Source organism: Haliotis cracherodii, unplaced genomic scaffold (assembly GCF_022045235.1).
Source record: "Haliotis cracherodii isolate W230 unplaced genomic scaffold, xgHalCrac1.p SCAF_11, whole genome shotgun sequence".
NCBI classification, from domain to species: Eukaryota; Metazoa; Mollusca; class Gastropoda; order Lepetellida; family Haliotidae; genus Haliotis; species Haliotis cracherodii.
In genome coordinates, this window is record NW_027266266.1 from 35,371,372 (window position 1) to 35,394,285 (window position 22,914).

Consider the following 22,914-nt stretch of genomic DNA (forward strand, 5'->3'; position numbering starts at 1 on the left):
ACCAGAGGGTTATGGTAAGGATCAGGGTTTGAATGTTGAGGCCCCCAAGCCTTGTTTACTGTTACCAGAGGGTTATGGTAAGGATCAGGGTTTGAATGTTGGGCCTCCAAGCCTTGTTTACTGTTACCAGAGGGTTATGGCAAGGTCATAATCCCTTCATGCTTCGGGGCTTATGGAGTGTTATGGAGCAGGAAACAGATACAATACCATGTAGGCTGCCAATGTGGCAAGATAAGATATTTGATTCTGTTACCGGAAAGTAAGGGTCATTGTGTGTTATCATTAATCAGATGTTATCTGAATGGATAGGAAAATATGTGTGATTTTTTTTGTAATGAAAAGAAAAAGATATGAGCACGTAACAACGTATTGTTTTACATTGACGTAAACGTTTTTGTACTTTTATAAAAGCTATGATAGTACTAGATGAATTTGTCTGCAAATTTTGCAAAACCATAATCAACACTACAGTGACACCTGCCTCTTTGGCAAGGTCATTGACAAAATGATTTTGTTCATAACATTCAATGATGCTCCGATGAGGATGTTTAATATCACTTTGGGCTTCCTCCCACATTAGGCTGGCACTCTGTGATGTGGTTCAAATACTTGTGAACTGATGAAGATGAAATTGTGACTGCAGGTATGAGGGGCACATGTCATCTGGTGAGGAAATTATATCAAGTGTTACACATCTGCAGAAGCACCTGCCTACACTATAATGTGTTCCTCGGCACATTGGAAAATGAAGCAAAATTCATAACAAAATCAGTTATACATGTTTAGACCAATACATGTTTTCACATAATAACCCCAAGCCATCCATAAGTCTCTATGAAATTCTTCAAATGTACAGTTAAATTAACAAATAGATTATGTTTACAAAAGGGGGGCAACTAATGTTGCTCCTAGACTACCTTACTCAGTGTACTGTCTGCTTGTTTAGACTTGCTAATTACCAAGACGCAACAACCAGAATGACACAGGTTCTTCCATTTGTACAGCCTTTGTTTTTGTACGATGTTTCTGATAATATTACAAGTGAATTCGAGCATTTTCTCATGTACATCAGCCCTAGGGCCAGAATTGCAGTTTGCTTGGCCATCACTCCAGGAGGCTTGTCAATCCATTAGGTTTTGAGCAGTTGGACACCTGTGCACGAAACTAGGTTCAGTTAAGGTCCACCCACAACTGTTATTGATCAGAATTAGTTCTGCAGAAAGCAGTCTCGTGTGTAGGCCTCAATGGGAGCGGGGGTTTTCATGTTATTCAGAATAAATTTTGAACTTCTAATGCCATGTAGGCTTTTTTCATTTTGAAAGGTTTTCTTCAGGACATTGATTTCTTTTGAGAATGAATGAAGACAAGTTTGGGTTTTGAAATTTGTTATTTTGTTCAGCAGCTGTTGACTATCTCACACCCTCAAATAATCATTATAATCATGATAATGGTGTAGACATATATTAGTAGAATGGTAGGCGGGGTAGTTTTCAGTCCTGAGTGTATAAGAAATGGGTATCCTAAATAGGTTTTATTTATTTATTTTTTAAATTGAGCAGGATTTGACAGTGCAGCAGAGAACTGGCTCAGTAGAGAATTAGCTAAACAGTTGTCTCAAAACATAAACAATTAAAGCCTTTGTATTGAATATATTCCCCCAAGTTGTGTTTTCATTCTGATAAGGAGACACAAAACAAGCAAAATAATGAGACTGATTTTTTCATATTTTCTACTTGAAAGTTGGATGAGGTCAGTTTGAACACTTCTAAATACATGCCAAGCTAGTACTCACATCAACTGATCCCTTACCTGATCGATAGGGGATTTGTATGGAATTTAGAGGAATTTGGCGGAACAAGATAAGACTATTCATGATAGTTTAGAGTTGCATTTTTCAAAGCCATGTTATAGGATTAATTTCAATTTCAATTTTGGTGAATGTTTTGGTGAATGTTATCATGTTTATTGAAAACATTCGCATGTTTTTATGATTCCTTATATATTTGTAGGAAAACATTTTTTAAGTGAAATGTTGCCTGGAATGTTATCAATTGATTAGTTTTGTTAATAATCATAGAACTGGAGAGACTCTCTGTTTGAATATTCTATTTGTTTATGATGATACTTACATTTTGTAATATTGCAGCTACTATTGTATCTAATGGAAAACGCCCATACAGGTATCCATGCTTGTTGTTAAAATAACTTGTGCGATGGAACTGTAAAAACACCTGGCTTAAAACATGTGTTGATTGTTGTGATGGGTCATGTATGGCATTCATTATTGTCACCAATTATGGAGTGATTGATTAAGACATCTGTTCACATTAGAGAATGAAAAAGTGGTTATGGATGTTTAATAAGTGTAATATTTTGTTACCATTGCTTACTGGTTGACACAGATGGTATCTTCGCTCCAGAAACTTTGATGACGAAGATGAGAGGGGTGTGTGTGTGTGGGGGTTGTCCCTAACTTTTGACATGTAGATGTTTTTGTAGACTTAAAATTAAGGATATTAACTTCTACTGTGAGTGGCATTCAGAGTGGCATTAATGTCCTGATATTAATGTGATAGAAAACTTACAATATCCATTCCAAGTTAAACTAACTGCTGATCGGCTCAATTATATTCTGCATCCAATCACAGCATCCAAGAAGACAGGCTTTGACTTGAATTGTGTGACTGTAACTGAATTTTATGATGCAAGTCTGTTGAATTCCTGTATGGGGCTTTGTCCAGACTTAGAACTTTTTAACTGGACTTGCAATCTACTGGACTTGTCAGTCTGGCTGTCGGGCTTTATATGATGTGTCATTTAAAGCTAATGTATTAAAGTTTGTATTGTTTCTACAGCAGATCTTTGGGTCTGAGGCCATTGCTCACTCTGTGTTGGGAGTGCTTGATTTCCTCAGTGTTTTGGAGACCAGTAGTTGGCACAGCTGGCTCTTCCATTCACCTCCCACACAATTCAATTTGTGACTCTCCTGGCCTTGGACTTCCTGATTGAATAACTGCTCTTTGCTTCTGGATGAATGCTGATGAATAACTGATTGATGATTCTCATTAGCAAGGGGCAACTTTCACAGTTTGGGCTTTAACATAGTGTAAAACTTAGCTCCATATGACTAGTGCTGATCTGCTGTCTGTTCAGGGGAATTGATGCAAGAAAAGTATTGATCGTTTTATTTGACAGTTTCAGACACAATGGAGATTATGCCCAGTGATTAGTCTGGTATATAGATCGGGTATGACAAACACTGGCTCTGACAGTGAGGGAGGACATATTCAGGTGTTCTCGCTGGCTTTTGAAACTGCCAGCCTGGTGCACTCACGCATCTCTAAAACTTACCAGTCCACCCAAACTTTCAACAAACAAAAAAACATAGGAAAATCACCAGGTTATAAATCTTTCAATCTCATGATCAATGCAATGACATCATCTCTGAAGTAACTTAGTTAGATCTTCCGGTCATTCACACAAAGTTCAGTCAGACTTTTCTCTCTCTTTTCTTTTGAATATTTCAAGACTTAGTCACAACAAATATATATTTTACCTCAAAGCATATCAAAATATTATTTCCTTGCACTGAAAATAGACAAGGGGAAACCCTGATGATAACTGACAAGTTGACTTCGAAAAATCTACTTATATGAATATCACAGATGTTTGCTCAACAACAAAGATTTATAAGGTACTTTATTTGCTGGTCAAATACAAGTCTAATTTTACTGGTGAAAAACTGGTAATTACCAGTAAACAGGAAAACTGATATTCTCTAATCCCTATGAGTATTGCAGCTATTTGCTGTACTGGCCAGTATACAATATTCAAGTCCTTATCTTGGACTCATATGCTGATCCTTTAAACAGATGCCATCACATACCACCACCAATCACTGGTGTGATTGTCCCATTCAGTTGTTTACAAGGAGCTGTCATATAGCTGCAATATCGATGACTTAGATCCTGATCTGTGTAGGGTGTTCTATTGGCCGTTCTCATGCTTATAAGCCTGATCAAAGACTCTTTTATTGCTATTATCAAGTTCTGTTGTAACTGCAATGAAATTAATTTTTGAGAGAGTGGTAGATCCTTTAATTGTAGAGATATAGTGAAGTGGAAGGCCAGCCAAATGCTCAGAGAAGCCTACGATGGCAAGCAATGGAACAAATGTAGGAAATAATGAAATTAGTTATGAGAATCATATCCCTTATAATTTTAGTACACATCAAAACAAATGAAATATTTTTGTTTGTCTCAGACCTCTTTGATGGTGCAATATATTTGAAATGAGTGCTAATTGCAGCCACATGCAATAAACACAGATGTCACATTATCGGCTAATGTTATAAGCTTCATTGTTTTCCAAGCTACAAAGGGTAGAGGTAGTTACAGGGATCAGTAGCTGAAGTTTGGTCATAAATGTTTCTGGTGCTCACATTCCAATAACATGATATTATAATGGTGTGTGTGGGAGTTGGAGAGTGTTATCTTACAAACTGTCTGACATGGGGATGGAATTAGTGGCAGATGTGTGTCCAGGAGAAACTACTTGTGGTTGTCCTGATGGCCGCCATGGAGACCCACAGACACCAAATACTGCATACACTGGACACCCAGCTATCACAGCTTACTTCAATGAAGGGTGTTAGTGTTGTAGTGGGGCCAGATTGGGGAATATCTGGCTGATGATTAAAAGGATGTTATGCTAGAGTTGAATCATGTGGATCATGATAAGGAGGTCAAGTGGCCACGCAGTCTAACGTGCCATGACGTGATGAGCATGAGTAGGCTCTGTAAGGAACCTCACTCACTCACTCACTCACTCACTCACTCATGTACAGGTGGCTGTTTGAAAGCCGATGTGAAATTGCCACCAACCATGACTATGCAGTCTCATTAAGGAAGAATTCTACTGACCACTTGCTGACCACAACAACTCAAGGTCTGTGGCTGTGAGGCTCCATAGGGGTAGGTCAGCATGGTCAGGGTGTTGATGTCTGGTAATTTCTGGGGAGGGGATGCCCTGAATGCACACCCCACCCACCCAAGATCCAACTGAGTATGTTCAGGTTTTCCAAACCCTGTTCACATGCAGCCTTGTACCACTGGATAACTTGCCAGATTCGTTTAAGGAGGTGGAGTATCACTTGATCAAGTTTGTAGGTAATCAATAACTTTCTGTGCTGGAGATATATCCCCCTCATCCCCCTCATTCAATAGTAATGTGTGTGACCCCTCTCGACCTTTCTCAATGGCCCCCATCTGACTTGTAAATGCTGTTTACAAACTTCCTCCCTTTTGTGAAGTTTGTAATATATATTAATGTAATACTATGCATTGTGTACCCAGTCAGTTTGCAATGTCTTTGACAAAAGTCACTATTAATTACATGAAGACCAGATGGTAGAGTATAGCACCCTCCGCTTATTTTGAGTAAACATTTAAACTATTCATGCATGTGACCTTGGCTTGGAGGCCAGCCAGGTTCTGATGCTGTTTGAGATGTGAATGAACCTCATTACTTCATGCTGAGGAAAACATTCTGTGAAGAAACTTGGTGAACAAAGCAGAGGTGCTGCAGAGAAGGACTGTTTTGTAATGGTATGACAAAAGAAATAAGAACTTTTGGACAGGCTTACAATTTTCCTGCTGATGATCTTGTTTTTCGTAATAGTCGATAGTCCCTCATCAGTAGCCAGTAATAGATAATGCCTGCATGATATTACACTGCCTGCATAGTCTGCCGACGAATATGCCAGTTATCCATGACAGTTTAGTGAGTATCGTGCCAATGACAGGGACAGTAAACAGAGATAATTTTCCCACTTCATGAGACTCCAAGGCTTCAAATAACTGCAAAATTTGATAACACATGTGTTTTGAAAGTGTAATCATCAAGGTTCCTATATTAAGTAGTATGGACTTGAGGTGAAACGAAACAGCAAGGTCAAGATACAAAGGTCACGATACAAAACATATCGTGTTATGCATATTTACGTCAAATCTCTTGGAAATGTCTTGACTATAAATATTTCAGAGCAGGTTCAAAAGGAATCGGCTCATGTAAACTCACGATGCACCGCTGCACCAGTGTACCTCTAGTATTGACTGCTTTTATATGTTGGGTCACAGGGTTACCCTGTCATAATTCACTGTGCAGAGTTGTGTCCCTTAGGCAAGACAGGATTGTAAGTTTGAATTCTGATTTGGCCTGATTATGTTTTTGATATTTGTCAACACCATGCCAGTGCTCATGGGTTTTACCAAAGTGGTATGTGTCTGAGACCTACATAACTTGGGACTTTCTTTCCACATCAAGCTGACATCCTGGAGACACCCGTTCCTGTGCAGGTGTTCCTGGAATCCTGGAGACACCCGTTACTGTGCAGGTGTTCCTGGGATCCTGGAGACACCCGTTACTCTGCAGGTGTTCCTGGGATCCTGGAGACACCCGTTACTGTGCAGGTGTTCCTGGAATCCTGGAGACACCCGTTACTCTGCAGGTGTTCCTGGGATCCTGGAGACACCCGTTACTCTGCAGGTGTTCCTGGGATCCTGGAGACTCTCGTTACTGTGCAGGTTTTCCTGGGATCCTGAAGACACCCAGTACTGTGCAGGTGTTCCTTTGGATCCTGGAGACTCTCGTTACTGTACAGGTGTTCCTGGGATCCTGGAGACACTCGTTACTGTGCAGGTGTTACTGTGCAGGTGTTCCTGGGATCCTGGAGTCACCCATTACTGTGCAGGTGTTCCTGGCATCCTGGAGACACCCATTACTGTGCAGGTGTTCCTTGGATCCTGGAGACAGGTGTTACTGTGCAGGTGTTCCTGGGATCCTGGGGACACGCGATACTATGCAGGTGTTTCTGGGATGCTGGAGACAGGTGTTACTGAGCAGGTGTTCCTGGCATCCTGGAGACAGGTGTTACTGTGCAGGTGTTCCTGGGATCCTGGGTTTGATTCCTAGGTTCTTTCTGATTACAATTCTAGGTTTATCAGCAATATATCTAGCTCATAGGTGTGATCCAATTGGTGTATTGTGTAGTCTGTGTCATTCTGGGATTTCCTCCCACATCAAGCTGAGATGCAGGATATTATTGAAATATTTTTCAAAGGTGTGGGGTTAATCCCAACTCACTAACTCTATCAAAAAGTGTCCGGCTGTGAAATGTCATTGTTATAGAAACTGTTGCTATTCTGTTAAAGATGACATCCTCCACATTAAGCCGACACATTGTGGTATTATTAAGATGCCCCATTTTCTGCTGAATGAAAGGTGGCTTTATAACCAGGTGAGAGTGTACTGTTGAAAGTGGGGTCATGTGAGTTGGCCCAAGGAATAGACAGCCATCACATGACATGCGTTACACAATGTATTAGTGATGTTGCAGTTATGCCATAACACTGTAGACTAATCACAGACTGCTGACAGCGACATCAGGGTAATATTGAAAGAGGCTTGTCACAAAACTAAAAGTGTATGTATAACAGACAATAAGATAATCTGTATTAAAACTTCTGTAAATATTTCAGAGTAGGCATATTTGTGGACTGTCTTGAGCATAGATAGATGATGACACATTCAAAGTTACTAAAGAAGACAACGTGCACAAGGGGAAGGGGTTGCTCACTAGATTTCCTAACAGATCTGTAATTCATATAATGTTGAATGTGAGCTCCACCTGTTGAGAGCCCCCGCTACTGACCAGCCAGGAGCCCCACTCTCACATGGTATTCTCATTCTAACTCTTGGTGGCAGATAGCACTACCTTGTTTATCAACACTCACCAATGAGCATGCAGATCAAGGTCAGAGTTCATGTTTAGATCAATGTCATGGTCACTGATGCAGAGTGGAGGGGGTGATATTGATTTCAAGCAGTGTGTTGTGGCCTCTCTGCATCTGTTTGGTATTGACTGGGATGACACTTGCGGGCTTATAGATACACAAGAGCCTACCTGACTGTCTGGTCAAGGGGTTGACAATTACCTGTCTGTATGGTCAAGGGGTTGACAATTACCTGTCAGTATGGTCAAGGGGTTGACAATTACCTGTCTGTATGGTCAAGGGGTTGACAATTACCTGTCTGTATGGTCAAGGAGTTGACTCTTACCTGTTTTTTTCTGGTCAGGGGGGTTGATAACTACCTATCTGCATAGTCATGGTTTTGACTCCAAACCTGACCGCTTGATCAGAGGGTTGACTCCTACTAATGTCTGTATAGTCAGGGGGTCGAGTCGTACCTGTCTATTCAGAGGGTTGAGTGACCTACCTGTCTGTTCAGGGGGTTGAGTCCTACCTGTCTGTTCAGGGGGGTTGAGTCCTACCTGTCTGTTCAGGGGGATCAGATCCTACCTGTCTGTTCAGGGGGATCAGATCCTACCTGTCTGTTCAGGGGGTTTGAGTCCTACCTCAGGGGGATCTGTATCGGTCTGTTCAGGGGGTTTGGTTGAGACCAAGCATAGTTTGTGAAGATGCTGCTTGTGGTCCAGGGTTCCAAGTGATTTCTACCCCTCATTAGTGAAAATGAAATGCAGAGAACTGCAGCCTTCACTTCATAAAGTTATGTCAGTTGTGGTGGAAAGAAACAAATAAAATATAATAAAAAAAAGTTTTGGGAATGTCTAGCAAGATCAGCAGCTCTTGCTCAACCTCCATGATGCCATGACACTCAATGCATAACAAGCCAGTGATGAGAAATGATAGTGCTGGATGAGGTGGTGGTGAACAGATTATAAACAGCCTACCAGGGAATCATTTGTACCAATGCCAAGATCACTTTTGGTGTTGGGAATGATGTTCTCGAATCTCCCCATTCATAAACTACGTACATAAAAGAGAAAATGTACTTTGGTAGATGTTATGATACAAGCAATCTGTATGTTAAAACGTAAGTGAATGTTGCATCAGGGCTTCCTGTGCTCACTCCACTTTCGTTTGTTTGTTTGTTAGTGGCTGGACTTTGATTTATCCCACTGAAGACCTTAGGATTGACATGTTTGTTAAAGAGAACATCCTTATCAGGGTTTGAAATTCCTTGACTTTCAGTGACAAAGGCACGGTTAAAATAGCAATAGTATGATTAAAATAGGTTCCCAGTGCCCGAAGGGCTCACTTATTAATAATTTGCTTGGATGTCATCACAAAATCTATGACGGATTGCACCTAAGTGGTAAACATCTGCTGGTTGTGTCTGGTGACAGTGGGCTTTCCTCTTACTTTCCTGATTTGTAAAATAACAACTGATGAAAGCAGGGTGTTAATCTCACTCTCTCTCACTCACTCACTCACTCACTCACTCACTCACTCACTCACTCACTCATGTATAAGTGGCTGTTTGTTTGCTCAGCCGATGAAATTCTTGTGGGGCTGAGTTAAAAGTGAATAACAAGCTTAGAGTACAAATTGTGCCCTAGGTTTTGACATGTTGTTCATATCAGGTCAAAAGTTTTGTTTACAGTAATATTTCATTCCATGCTTGATGTCAACTGATGACATAAGCCTGACTCCCCTGCATTAATCAGTCCACAGGAGTCAGGATACTCACTGTAGGTCTCATGAGTTGGGTACAAAATGTCCCATTTAGAATAAACAATTTTGATACACGTATAAAACGATCTGGTCAGGTATACACTGCAGTTTGTATTGAATCTTCACCCAAAACATATAAACATCCGAAGGAATGCGTGTATGGCCAGAAATACATGAGAGCATTATCAACCATGTGGGCAGCCATGGAGTTATAGTAGGGATTTTTTCTCAGTATACAATATATCATGATATATCAAGTAACTAAGAATGGGTCCGGGTAGTCCTGTGGGTACCCGGGTCCTGGTCAGTACCTACCTGACCCAAGTTACCAGTGCCAGTCCATGTACAAATAAAACAATAAATATAAATGCGTAAATGAGATTTTGATGTGGCCAGTAAATAATTTTGTGGGAAGTGTTTGGTGGATCAAGTGAACAGCTGGAGGTGGTGTGTGTTCAATGATGGGCGGACTGTAAGGCTGTCAGGGCAGAGTGCAGCCACACTGCAGGGTATGTGCTTTTTGGATGTGGTCTTCAAGTTGCAGTGTTTCAACATGAGGCTGTAGTGCAGGGTTACAGACAGATATGTTCGTCAGATGAGCGTGACTTAATTGTCTCCAAGTGTCAGTGTATCACCGGTTATGTTACTTACGTAGGGTAGCTGAAAAGCTCTGAGTTTACAAACTGTTTTGAGAATCTGTTTCAAATAAAAACACACACACACACACACTCACACTCACATTCACACACATATATATACACATATACTCACACTGACACATATATATATATATACACACATACACACACACACACACACACATTTATGTATATTCAGAGTATTTTCATGCTTTTTATACTCAGTAACAAAAGTTTAGCAACACCCAAATCTTGAGCATTATTTGAAAATGAGAAAATATCAGAAACGGACTAATGCACTGACTTCACGAAGAGAACATATCGCACCAATATACCAAGTTACGCTGATTTTTAGTGACATCTTCATTTACACGTGCATTTCACGTGATTTTATTCACATAGGGACTCCTGTGAATCTCGTCTCATGAATCGCTATAAAACCTCGATGAAACGTTAGTGGCACTCATTGTTGAAAGGAAAACGCTGGATACAGCACCATTTCCCGTCTACAGACACATGTTGCACAGACTGGGACCGTGAAAGATCGAGCTCGCAGCGGTAGACCCCGTAAAACCACAGCAAAGGAAGATCGCTACATTGTGACGTCATCACTCCGTAATTGACTAAACAGTGCACCAGAACTTGCTCAAGCATTTCATCGCGCAACTGGAACACGTTTACATGCACAGCTTATCCGTTATCGCCTACTTTCAGCAGGTTTGCTGGCTCGACGTCCACTTCGACGCATCCCCTTAACGCCACGTCACATCCAAGACCGAGTCGCCTGGACACAGATCCATCAAAGATGGCGCCATGCACAATGGAGACAAGTGTTATTCACAGATGAATCCCGCTTCTGCCTTTGGTTTGTGGATGGAAGAGCCCGCGTATTGTGATGAGGTAGAGAGAGATTTGACCCTAATAACGTCATTCAACATGATCGATATGGTCGAGGAAGTGTAACGGTTTGGGGAGGAATACACTGGGGTGGGAAAACAGACCTCATTGTGCTGAACAGCACTCTGACTGCCCAACGGTACTGCGATCAGGTGATAACGCCAGTGGTTCTACCGTTCATGAGAGCTCACCCTGGACACATCTTCCAACAAGACAATTTGTGCCCCCACACAGCTCGACTGTCTCAGAATCTGCTGCAACAACACAACGTTGATGTCCTCCATTGGCCGGCTAGATCTCCAGATCTTGCTCCTATTGAACACGCCTGGGATATCCTTGGGAGACGTTTCAGAAGGAACCATCCTAACGTCAACAACATTCGTGACCTTGGCCTTGCCCTCCAACAAGCATGGGCAACCATCACTCTTGGTGAGATCAGGAAGCTCATTAGAGGAATGCGTAAACGTTGTGTGGTGGTACAACAGGTCGGTGGGCGTCACACTCGTTACTGAGGGATAGTAACAGTCATGTGTGAAAATGGTCAACAAACCCCCTTGTCCTTTGAGTGACTTTTCCTAATCTCTCCTATTGCTGTCACAACTGTGTCGAACATTCATGAATGTCACATTGAACAACACAATGGTCAAGATATTAAAAAAAAACATTTCTCTTTTGAGTTTTCTTTTTTTGTGTATTTAAATATGGTGTGGCTAAACTTTTGTTACTGAGTATGTTATGTTGATTGTGTTGACATTGCCAGTGATTAACACTGACCCTCTATTCACCACTATTCACCTCTATTCATCTCTGAATCACCTGACCCCTGAAGATAGGGGGTAGAATAGATCTTCAGCAACTCATGCTTGCCATAACAGGCGACTTAGGATGCTTGTCATATAAGAGGCGACTAACGGGATTGGGTGGTCAGGCTCGCTGACTTTGTTGATGCATGTCATCGATCCCAATTGCGAGGATCGATGTTCATGATGTCAAACACTGGATTGTCTGGTCCAGACTCTAATCTACAGACAGCTGCCATATAGCTGGAATATTGCTGATTGTGGCGTTAAACAACAAACAACAACACCACTGACTCACCTTGACATTGTCTATATGTAAGCCCTGGTAAGCTCACAGCAAATAAAGGTGACTTATGTAACTGTAACTTGGCTATTTGTCTTTTCAAACTGGACCGACACAGAGAGGTTGGTTCCCAGGTCGGGACTGGTTGTGAATAGAAGTGCCATGTCGGCAGTGTTTTGAAACTTAAATTGAATATGTTATGTTGGCAATATTTGAATGACAAACTTTGTGCTTCAAATAGATTATGATGGATCAGGTGCAATGACAAAATTCAATGGATCTGATTGAGACAAGAGAGAATATTTTAACGTGAAGTAAGATTTTTTAATTGTATTCACAGATGTGCTCATGATTGTTGTGTCTTGTGATGTTTGATTAGACTGCCAGAATCAAATTGTTTTTAGTTATCTTGTGTGATCTGTATTTGTTGTGTATGGTGACTGTCCAATGGATCCACTTGTAACAAAGGGTGTACAGTACACCCTTGATAGTTTGCATCTATAAGTATGTTACTTTCCGTGAGACTGCCTCCATGGTCTAGTGGTAGAGCGTCCGCCTGGAGAGCAGAAGGCCCGGGGTTCGATCCCCTGGCCACAACATACCAAAAGAGGTTAAAAGATGATACTTTTTGTTACCCTGCCTGGAGCTCGGCATTCAGGGGCTAAAACAAGGACTGGTCGGCTCGGAGTCAGTATGCTGTGTCTGAGTGGGTTATTCATGTTAAACTGCAGCATGGTGTCTGAATGGGCTTGCTTGGCTGAGAATTTACATTGTTTGAAGCAGATCCAGCTGATTTTGTTCAGCGATGTGTAACCCTGGATGTGTCTTGGGTTCACCACTATCAAGAAGAGGCTAAACAGTCAAAGCAGTGGAAACATCTAATGGGTCTCAGATTATGTTGAAAAATAATTAGCGACCAACTCAATCAGTGCAGTCCATCAAAGGCTCAGAACTTTTCAGCCGCCCCTTGTAGTTGCTACATAGAGATTATTATATGAGGATGTGTGTCATACTGATTTTATTAAACAAGTGTCAGAATTCTTGTATTTCCCAAGCGAGAGCAAGGATAAAACATAAATTCTTTCACAATATTTTTGAAATCCGTAGGACATACATTTCTTTATTACACATTATTTCTCAATCCTTTTGAGCTCCCCTTTTGGAAAATGCACTGATTTCAACCTCTGTCTTAGAAAAACACAATTGTCAAATGATGTCAACATGTAGTCTTCAGCCATGACGTCGTTTCTATGATCATTATGGTATCATTGCGACCTTACACATTGAGACTGGAATGATGTCAACCGTGAAGTCTGACTGACGTAAATGATACACTGGTGCGCAAGAAGTGATATTTGCACTAGTGCAAATACGATTTTTATGAACTCAATTACTTCCAACCCATGTGTAATAAATAAATATATCCAAGTTGAAGTGACTTGAATAAGGGGAGATAGAATCTAGGAGTCATTATAACATGCTGCATATTTTGAATCCGAAGCACAATTCAGCATGAAAATAATGAACCAAAAGTGTTCTTATTTTGCCTTGACAATTCTGAAAAGATAAGAAATGCAAGTCGTCAACATGATGAAAGCTCTTATGATTAGAATGAAAAAGATAAAAAAAAATTCTGTTACAGTCCCTTGGATCTTCTGTGGGAACTTGTGTTGACTTATAAATATGTTCCATCAAATATGACTCATCCAAAATATTAAGATAATTTGTTTGAAAATTATGGGAACTCCGCACGCTTCCAGGCTGATGTAGAGCCCTGCCGCAGACACAACTCACTCCGCCCACACGAAGTGCTCTGCTGCATAGTTTTGCATACACTCAACTTAATGTTTGTGTGACTGACCATGCTGACAAGGTTTCATAAAACTAGGTCATTCAGATAATAATCTTAAAGACAGTCAGCATGACATGTAATATTGCTGACTCAGATGAAACAATAATTGATCTTTATTGCACTTTGAACTGATCTTATGACTTTGGAACAAAATGTATCTTCATGTCTCTTATCAACTTGATCCAGTGAAATTGCTTGAGGCAAATCAAAAGTGATTTGTTGGTTCCTTTGGGTATACTTGTTTCTAATGTAGAACCTATATGTCACCACCACAATACTGTTTTCAGAGCGTTTATGTAATCATGGTGACAAATAATGATAAGTTTATTTAACCTTGTAGAAAAATAATACTTTGTGATATGATTTTCAATTTAGTTTTATTCTTGAACACATTCCTGTGTAACAAGTATACTCAGGATGTTCGTATATAATGTGTATAAAAAAGTCTTGATGTAATTGCGGATTTGTGAGTAGCACACCTGATATCTTACTGTGTGTCTACAAGGCGTGTCTCTCATTTTTTACCCCCTCAGCGACTGCAGTCTTATTGGGTTTTCTGGGGGTCAGTCGGGTAGCCTAGTGGTTAAATCATTCATTTGTCACCCCGAAGACCCGGGTTTGATTCCCAACCTGGTGTCCCCCGACGTGATTTTGCTGGAATATTGCTAAAAGTGGCGTAAAACCATACTTACTCACTCTTATCAGGGCCTTGGTGGCTGAGAAACCGATGACCATTGGTTTGAATCCTGGTTCACCCTGTTTATGTATATAGATTTATGAGCACCGTACATGTGTTAGTGGGTTTCACCAAGGTGGTAAATGTCTAAGACCTTAGGTGTACCAGAATCCTTAGATCCTGTGTTGGAATCCCAGATTCTGTCTGATTACAATTCTTGATTTGTCAGCTCCATACACTTGCTCATCGCTTAAACTAAAATTGTAATTATCTGTCAAACCGTAGGTTTTCCTTCAACATTATGCTGACATACCATGATGCCATTCATTTGTCTGGTCCAAACTCCAGAGACCTGTGATAATGTGTGAGGAAAACCAGCGTTCGAACCCACTAACATGACACGCCATGATATAACTGGGGTACTGTTCAAAGCAGCATTAAACCAACCCAACTCACTCCCTCAACTATTTTACAGGTTGCCCTCATAGTGGAACTCAAACAACAAACAAAATACTGTTGAAACACTTTTAATACCAAAACACTCACTCTCACATTTTAAAACTTGTGTCACTCATGAAACTCCATCCCCCCTAAAGATGACAGTGGCAATGTTAGTTACTGTATGCTAAATTGTTCAATGATCAAACTGTGGGAGTCAGGTCATCCAGACAAACATGTAGTTTGCTCGAAATATTACTTAAATATTGGAGGTATTGTGTTTCCTCTGATCAGGACAGACCAATCCTGTTCTTGTTTCACAAAAAAACTTACTTAGTATGACACAAACTTAAGAATGTATTTTTATTGAAAATTTACTTATTTAAAGAACATTTTCTTTTTAGTAAATTATTAAAACTTGAATTGTGAGGTTTTTTTGAGAAAAGGAAATAATTTTGGACTACTATTTAAAAATGTGTATCTCCTTTGCCTATCCATATTGGACAAGAAATTCCTAACAACAAACATGAATTGCTATGTCCTAATGCAGTATACTTAGAGAGTTCCCTGTGATCTAGTAGGGAGTAACTGTACCATGACGGTTACTGGTTTGCGGGATGCTGGCGATGTTATCATGTTCACTGAAACAGGACTGCAGATAATGCTACGTCAACTATCATTGTCCATACTGCCATTATCAAATTTTCTGGAACAGTTGCCCGCCCACCTCATATTGCTACTGCTTTACTGAACACAATGAACATAGTCATTTAGTAAACACTGAATGTGACAATGTTTGTATCGGTGGCACACAACAAGGACTGTGTGGAACACTTGACAGAGCCTGCACAGCTTCTAACCCTGAATGTTATTGTATATGTTGTTGTTGGTGGTGGATATCTAGTGATTCAGTGATACCTGGATGTGAATAGGTAGACAACACAGGTGTGTAAAGGCCCTTGTAGTGAATAGGTAGACAACACAGGTGTGTAAAGACCCTTGTAGTGAATAGGTAGACAACACAGGTGTGTAAAGACCCTTGTAGTGAATAGGCAGGTAACACAGGTGTGTAAAGACCCTTGTAGTGAATAGGTAGACAACACAGGTGTGTAAAGACCCTTGAAGTGAATAGGCAGGTAACACAGGTGTGTAAAGACCCTTGTAGTGAATAGGTAGACAACACAGGTGTGTAAAGACCCTTGTAGTGAATAGGCAGGTAGCACAGGTGTGTAAAGACCCTTGTAGTGAATAGGCAGGTAACACAGATGTGTAAAGACCCTTGTAGTGAATAGGCAGGTAGCACAGGTGTGTAAGGACCCTTGTAGTAAATAGGCAGGTAACACAGGTGTGTAAAGACCCTTGTAGTGAATATGCAGGTAACACAGGTGTGTAAAGACCCTTGTAGTGAATATGCAGGTAACACAGGTGTGTAAAGACCCTTGTAGTGAATAGGCAGGTAACACAGGTGTGTAAAGACCTTTGTAGTGAATATGCAGGTAACACAGGTGTGTAAAGACCCTTGTAGTGAATAGGCAGGTAACACAGGTGTGTAAAGACCCCTGTAGTGAATATGCAGGTAACACAGGTGTGTAAAGACCCTTGTAGTGAATAGGTAGACAACACAGGTGTGTAAAGACCCTTGTAGTGAATAGGTAGACAACACAGGTGTGTAAAGACCCTTGAAGTGAATAGGCAGGTAACACAGGTGTGTAAAGACCCTTGTAGTGAATAGGTAGACAACACAGGTGTGTAAAGACCCTTGTAGTGAATAGGCAGGTAGCACAGGTGTGTAAAGACCCTTGTAGTGAATAGGCAGGTAACACAGGTGTGTAAAGACCCCTGTAGTGAATATGCAGGTAACACAGATGTGTAAAGACCCTTGTAGTGAATAGGCAGGTAACACAGATGTGTAAAGACCCTTGTAGTGAATAGGCAGGTAGCACAGGTGTGTAAAGACCCTTGTAGTGAATAGGCAGGTAACACAGGTTTGTAAAGACCCTTGTAGTGAATAGGTAGACAACACAGGTGTGTAAAGACCCTTGAAGTGAATAGGCAGGTAACACAGGTGTGTAAAGACCCTTGTAGTGAATAGGTAGACAACACAGGTGTGTAAAGACCCTTGTAGTGAATAGGCAGGTAGCACAGGTGTGTAAAGACCCTTGTAGTGAATAGGCAGGTAACACAGGTGTGTAAAGACCCCTGTAGTGAATATGCAGGTAACACAGGTGTGTAAAGACCCTTGTAGTGAATAGGCAGGTAAAACAGGTGTGTAAAGACCCTCGTAGTGAATAGGCAGGTAGCACAGGTGTGTAAAGACCCTTGCAGTAAATAGGCAGGTAACACACAGGTGTTGAGTGATTGAGGCAGCACAAGTGTGTGTTGTTGGTTTGTTGTTTAACGCCACATTCAGCAATATTCCAGCTGTATGACTGCAGTCTGTAAATAACCGAGTTTGGACCATAAAATCCAGTGATTGACAACATGAGCATCGATCCACGCAATTGGGATACGATGACATGCATCAACCACGTCAGCGAGTCTGACCTCCCGATCCTGTTAGTCGCCTTTTATGGCAAGCATGGGTTGCTGAAGACCTATTCTACCCCGGATCTTCACGGGTCGTGTGTGATGTGATCTCATTAACATGGGTGTAGAGTGATGTTAGGGACACAGGTGTTTATGATGATATTGGTGAGCCAAGAAGAGATATCGGGGGTACACTCATCTGCAGTATCATATCACATTGATAAACATCCGTTGGAGTGTTTTAGTGTCACAGGAGATTGACAAGTGGGCTGTACATGAGCATATCTTGTTCATGTTGTCTTTATATGCTAATGAAGTTGTTATCTGATGTTTGCAATTCAAGTCAGTAGCATATCAGACTGTATTGTGGACTGTTACTCCTGAACAGTATGACAGTGCCCTGATTGTTTGGTGATCTAAATGTTTATGTGCTGTGTTGAGCATGTTGAGTGTATGGAGGCGTAACGGCATTTAGTCACCACCCAAGACCATGTTCACAAAGGGGCTATTTACATTTCAGGGTTTACAGATTTTTGTGTGAAAATACTGAACTGTAGGGAAGGACAGATTTATTTCTCTCTCAATATTTCCTTATATTAGGGTGAAATGAGATAATAAAATCAGTTTTTAAAGGTATCTCACCTTGATTCCCAAATGTATTGGAAGGACACATCTTCCCAAGGCAAGGGAGTTAACTGATTTGAAAAGTCCAGTTTCCACCCTTGCTAAACTAGGCTGGAATTATGGAGTTACCCGTTTTGTCAAAATATATATCTTGATTGTCAATCAGATCATCTTGGCTGGGCTGCCATTTTGTTTGAAGCAAATGCAAGTGACATGAGAGGTGGAATCTGACTGGTCAATAGTAGAGGCTACGATAATAGTAGAGGCTAGAGGTAGTGCTACGAGAGAGACCAGAAATTCCTGTCTGGTTCGACAAGGGTGGAAGTTTTGACTTTGACAGTCAATTATCTCCCTTTACTTTGGAAGATGGCAAGGCCATTGCTGGTGTTTGTGGGGACAGGCCATGGAGTTGCTTCATGGTTGGGGAGGTGGGTGTGTTAGCCTAGTGGTTAACGCGTTAGCTCCCAAGCAACCCATGCTCGCTGCTCATACTGTCGACCACCTGTTTGTCTGGTTCGACATTGTTTGCAGGCTGCTTAAGGGTGTAGTTGGAATATTGCTGACTGCAGCATATAAGAATCCAATTTGGTCAATATATTGGTAACATCTTTAGCCTGCTACTATTGTATGGGTAACAGCTGCAGGATATCTGTAGTGTATTGTTTATTTAATGGCGATTATACTGCCGGGATAGGTATTGTGTTTTGACAAAGTGTTTCAAAGCAAAGATCTTTTTTAGTTTTGTAAGTTTATAGATTCTGCTGTGGTGATGAGGTAAAGTACATAAAGAATTTTGTATCATTTCTTCTGAGGGGGTCGTTCTGTTGCATCTCCTCTGTTCACATTACTTCAGAAAAGCCCCTGTTTCATTTCGTGAAGCATTTCTTAGCACATGCAGCAGCTTATCAACAGAATATAGTTATTACTGTGCAGGTACGATAACCAGCCAACCACAATTAAAGGTTGTCATCAACTGTGACAGGCATGTTTCCAGGTGTAATGTATCACATGACATGAATACATCATGTTATATTACAGTGCAGCTACGTATGGGCGGCCATTCGGTCAAAAAATACGAAGTTGAAATAAAGGACAAAAGTATGCAATAATAGTCAATTTTTACGAATAAAATATTCAATGTTACTATAAAGGTAAAAATACAAAACAAAAACAAACACACTCCGGTAAAAAAATACAAAGTTAAAATATAGGTCAAAAGTACGCAAGATAATAGATGTTACGAAAAGATGTCATATGTAAAGAAAGAACAATGTATACTAAAGAATGTCAGTGCACACGAAAGGACTAAACTGCTAAAGGAGGTTGTAAAACATTCTGACTTTAATCAGCTTGTTCCGCTGTGTATATGACAGCTGCATGCGGAGATGCATAATGTCCACAAACAAATAGAGAAGCCAACTCTCAACATGCTTAAAGATAGGAACATGTGCCTATATTTTCTAGTGGTTTTAATATTATGCATATTTCATGTATTAAGCAACAATGCAATATGTATGAAAATATGTCATCTGAAATGCAAAAGCTAACGATTTGAATGATGGCTTGTTTGTTTTACATCTTACGTGCCATCATCTAAATGCACACATGGCAGAAAATTTAAAAAATTGAACATTCTGTGGTATATGTCTTTCACATGAGCATGCAACTGAAGTGTTAATAATGAGAAAATACTTTGAAGATTAACAGTCAAGAGTTGCATCCCTTTGCTGAACCTGGCAGGATGAGATGTTTCTGTGTAAGATTCTACTGATTATCATCCTTGGTTCGTCAGCACTCTACCAATGCTTGTGCTTCTCACCACAGTTAATGATTCCATTTTTCAATGAACTTGACGTGATGTGAAACTAGCTCTAGTGCATTCTTGTTCTATTTTCAGTCCATGAAGCCCAAGTCAGGGTTGTTCTGTTTACTCATAACTGATGCAAGGGAGACAACTGCACTAGAGATGCCGGATCATGAAAATTCTTTTGTGATGAAGGTAAGAATAAGATTAACATTTTTGTCATTCAGTGAGGGCCATGATCTGTATTGATTATCATGTGTGTGTTGTAGTTGAATACTTTGATAAACATGATAAAGGAATATTTGATCAGGTGACGGAATTGGGAAAAAAGTATTGTTGATCCTGTCCAAATTAATCTAAATGCAGCAAAACCCATGCATTGAATAAAATGATGTCACAAGAGCAGCACAGCAGTATCTGGTTATGGGTATCCATATATTCACCCTGACCGACCTACCCTTTACTCATGACTTCCATCACAATGACCTTTTCCTCAACAAGAAGCTTATTTAGAGCTGCATCTCTTTGTTTTGCCAGGGGGATATGGGCAGCCCAGTCATCTAAGGCGCCCCGTTAGCCTGTGCTAAGTTGCGTCCCTTTAATATGCCTGAAACCTTTGACGGTCGGTTTGAATCCCGATTCCCCTCAATTATATTCCAAGGTTGTCCGCATCATACGCATGCTCGTGGGTTCACCAAAGCAGTCAATGTCTGAGACCTGAATCACTGGGCTTTTTCCCATATAGAGCTGACAAGCTGATATAACTTGAACACTGTTCGAAGTGGCGTCAAACCCTAACTCACACATTCACTCACTGTTTTACCAGTTAATCCCAAATTTGCCCTGGCTAGAACTTTGCTCATGTTCACCAAAGACATACAACATTTCGGCTTTCCTCCTGCATTGAGGCCAACATCCTGTGATATTACTGTGACCCTACAGAATAAATTAAAAAGGGAGTCCAACTCAGGTCTAGAATGGCATGGCAAGTCTAGATTGCCTCAGCTCTTGGAATGAAATGAAGTATATTTCTCCATTTGGATTCTATTTTAATTTCATTTTGTTGCCATGTATTTGTAAATAAGATAACTTTATTTCTGGGATGAAATGTCGGTCATGTGACATGGTATTGTGAGGTACACACATATGGCAAGAGGTGTCATATGTGAAGAGGTGTCATATGTGAAGAGGTGTCATATGTGAAGAGGTGTCATGTGTGAAGAGGTGTCATGTATTTCAGGGAGAAGGCACGATAGAGTATGTGATCGAGGCTTCATCCTATTCTGAGATGAAGAGCTGGCTGGAGGTGGTCCAGGGGGTCATACAGCACAACCGATGTACAGAGGAGGATTCACAGGCTATGTACGTATTCACCTCGTCACCAATATTCTTTCAAATGTCCTCAAATCAGTGTTTACGTTGTGTTCTGATCTTGAGTTGTGTGATGGCCAAAGAGTGAGCTCATCACACTGAAGACCCAGTTTGGATTCCCCACATGGGATAAAGCAAGAATTGTGCAAATCACCTCACTCTCTTTTTTTTGCAGCAGTTCCTGCTTTATCACAAACTTCTGGTTCTGGAAATTCTGGTTGTGAAGTAATCTAGTGTTAGTCACTTGGCATGTTTAACTGTTCTGTTGTATCTTCATACACTTGAAGTTTCACTCCTGTAAAATGTCTTTTAACTCAGTAAATGGCAGATGTCATTATAGCAATAGTTTGGGCAGACCTAACAGGGTACTGGAGTACTGTTATTCTATAATAATAACATACATTCATCTTTATTGTGTTTATCTTTCAGGAGACCAAGGCTCCCCACAGCCCCTTCAGGGTCAATAGAGAGAAAAGGTGAGATGGGAATTTGTTTTAGTTGTGTAAGACTTTCAGAGGTTTTATGCTGTTTTATTGTTAAGTATGAATCTAAGGGGTGACCTACACTACTTGAATCTCTGTGTTGAGAATGCTATGCTATGATTATTCTCCTGATATTCATAACCAAGGCATGTTTGTCTACATCAATGTAGTACCAGAAACCTTTCGGAAGCCAAGATTGTTGATACATATTTATGACTAATTGGGAAGTTAGTGAGCAGCCATTTGATTTTCAGTGGGAAGGAAGGGGACCAGGATTTTGGTTTCAGATCAGCAATGTCTTTTAATGACTGCTCAAGATTCAACATATCTGTTTGAAAAAAGTCAATAAAGAGTTTTTAGATCAAGTGTTGGCTATGCAGAGGGTCACTGAAGCTGATGTTTCTATTTTCATAGAGTCCCCTCCTATCAGTGCCCACCAGCGGAGTTCCTCTCAGGGTTCTATTGGAGCCAACCCACCCGAGGTGCCCCCGCGCCCCTCACCACGGCCGTGGAGCACCCCCCATGCCACTCCTGTGTCCAGTAGAGTATCAAGTGCAGTAGATGTGGCGGGTTCACCCAGATATGACAGTGGCTTTGGTTTGTTCACTTGCTACAGTTTGACCTGTATGATGACTGAGGTTATGTACTCCACTCTGTACCGTTACTGATGTACTCTGCTGTGTACCGTTATTGATGTATTCAGCGCTGTACCATTACTGATGTACTCTGCGCTGTACCGTTACTGATGTACTCTGCTCTGTACCGTTACTGATGTACTCTGCTGTGTACCGTTACTGATGTACTCTGCTGTGTACCGTTATTGATGTATTCAGCGCTGTACCGTTACTGATGTACTCTGCTCTGTACCGTTACTGATGTACTCTGCTCTGTACCGTTACTGATGTACTCTGCTCTGTACCGTTACTGATGTACTCTGCTGTGTACCGTTACTGATGTACTCTGCTGTGTACCGTTACTGATGTACTC

At 40.8% G+C, this 22,914-nt stretch overlaps 1 protein-coding gene across 2 annotated transcripts in view; it reads left to right on the forward strand.

Annotated features, from left to right (window-relative positions):
* Nucleotides 1–22,914, forward strand: part of LOC139456441 (SH2B adapter protein 2-like) — a 46,158-nt gene that overhangs the window by 15,851 nt on the left and 7,393 nt on the right. The window contains exons 2-5 of one of the 2 annotated variants that reach the window (XM_071238152.1): nt 20,168–20,269; nt 21,315–21,436; nt 21,875–21,921; nt 22,342–22,524. In XM_071238152.1, the coding sequence (XP_071094253.1) occupies nt 20,168–20,269; nt 21,315–21,436; nt 21,875–21,921; nt 22,342–22,524 (454 nt within the window). The remainder of the gene's footprint in view (nt 1–20,167; nt 20,270–21,314; nt 21,437–21,874; nt 21,922–22,341; nt 22,525–22,914) is intronic. The other variant, XM_071238153.1, reaches the window with a different exon arrangement.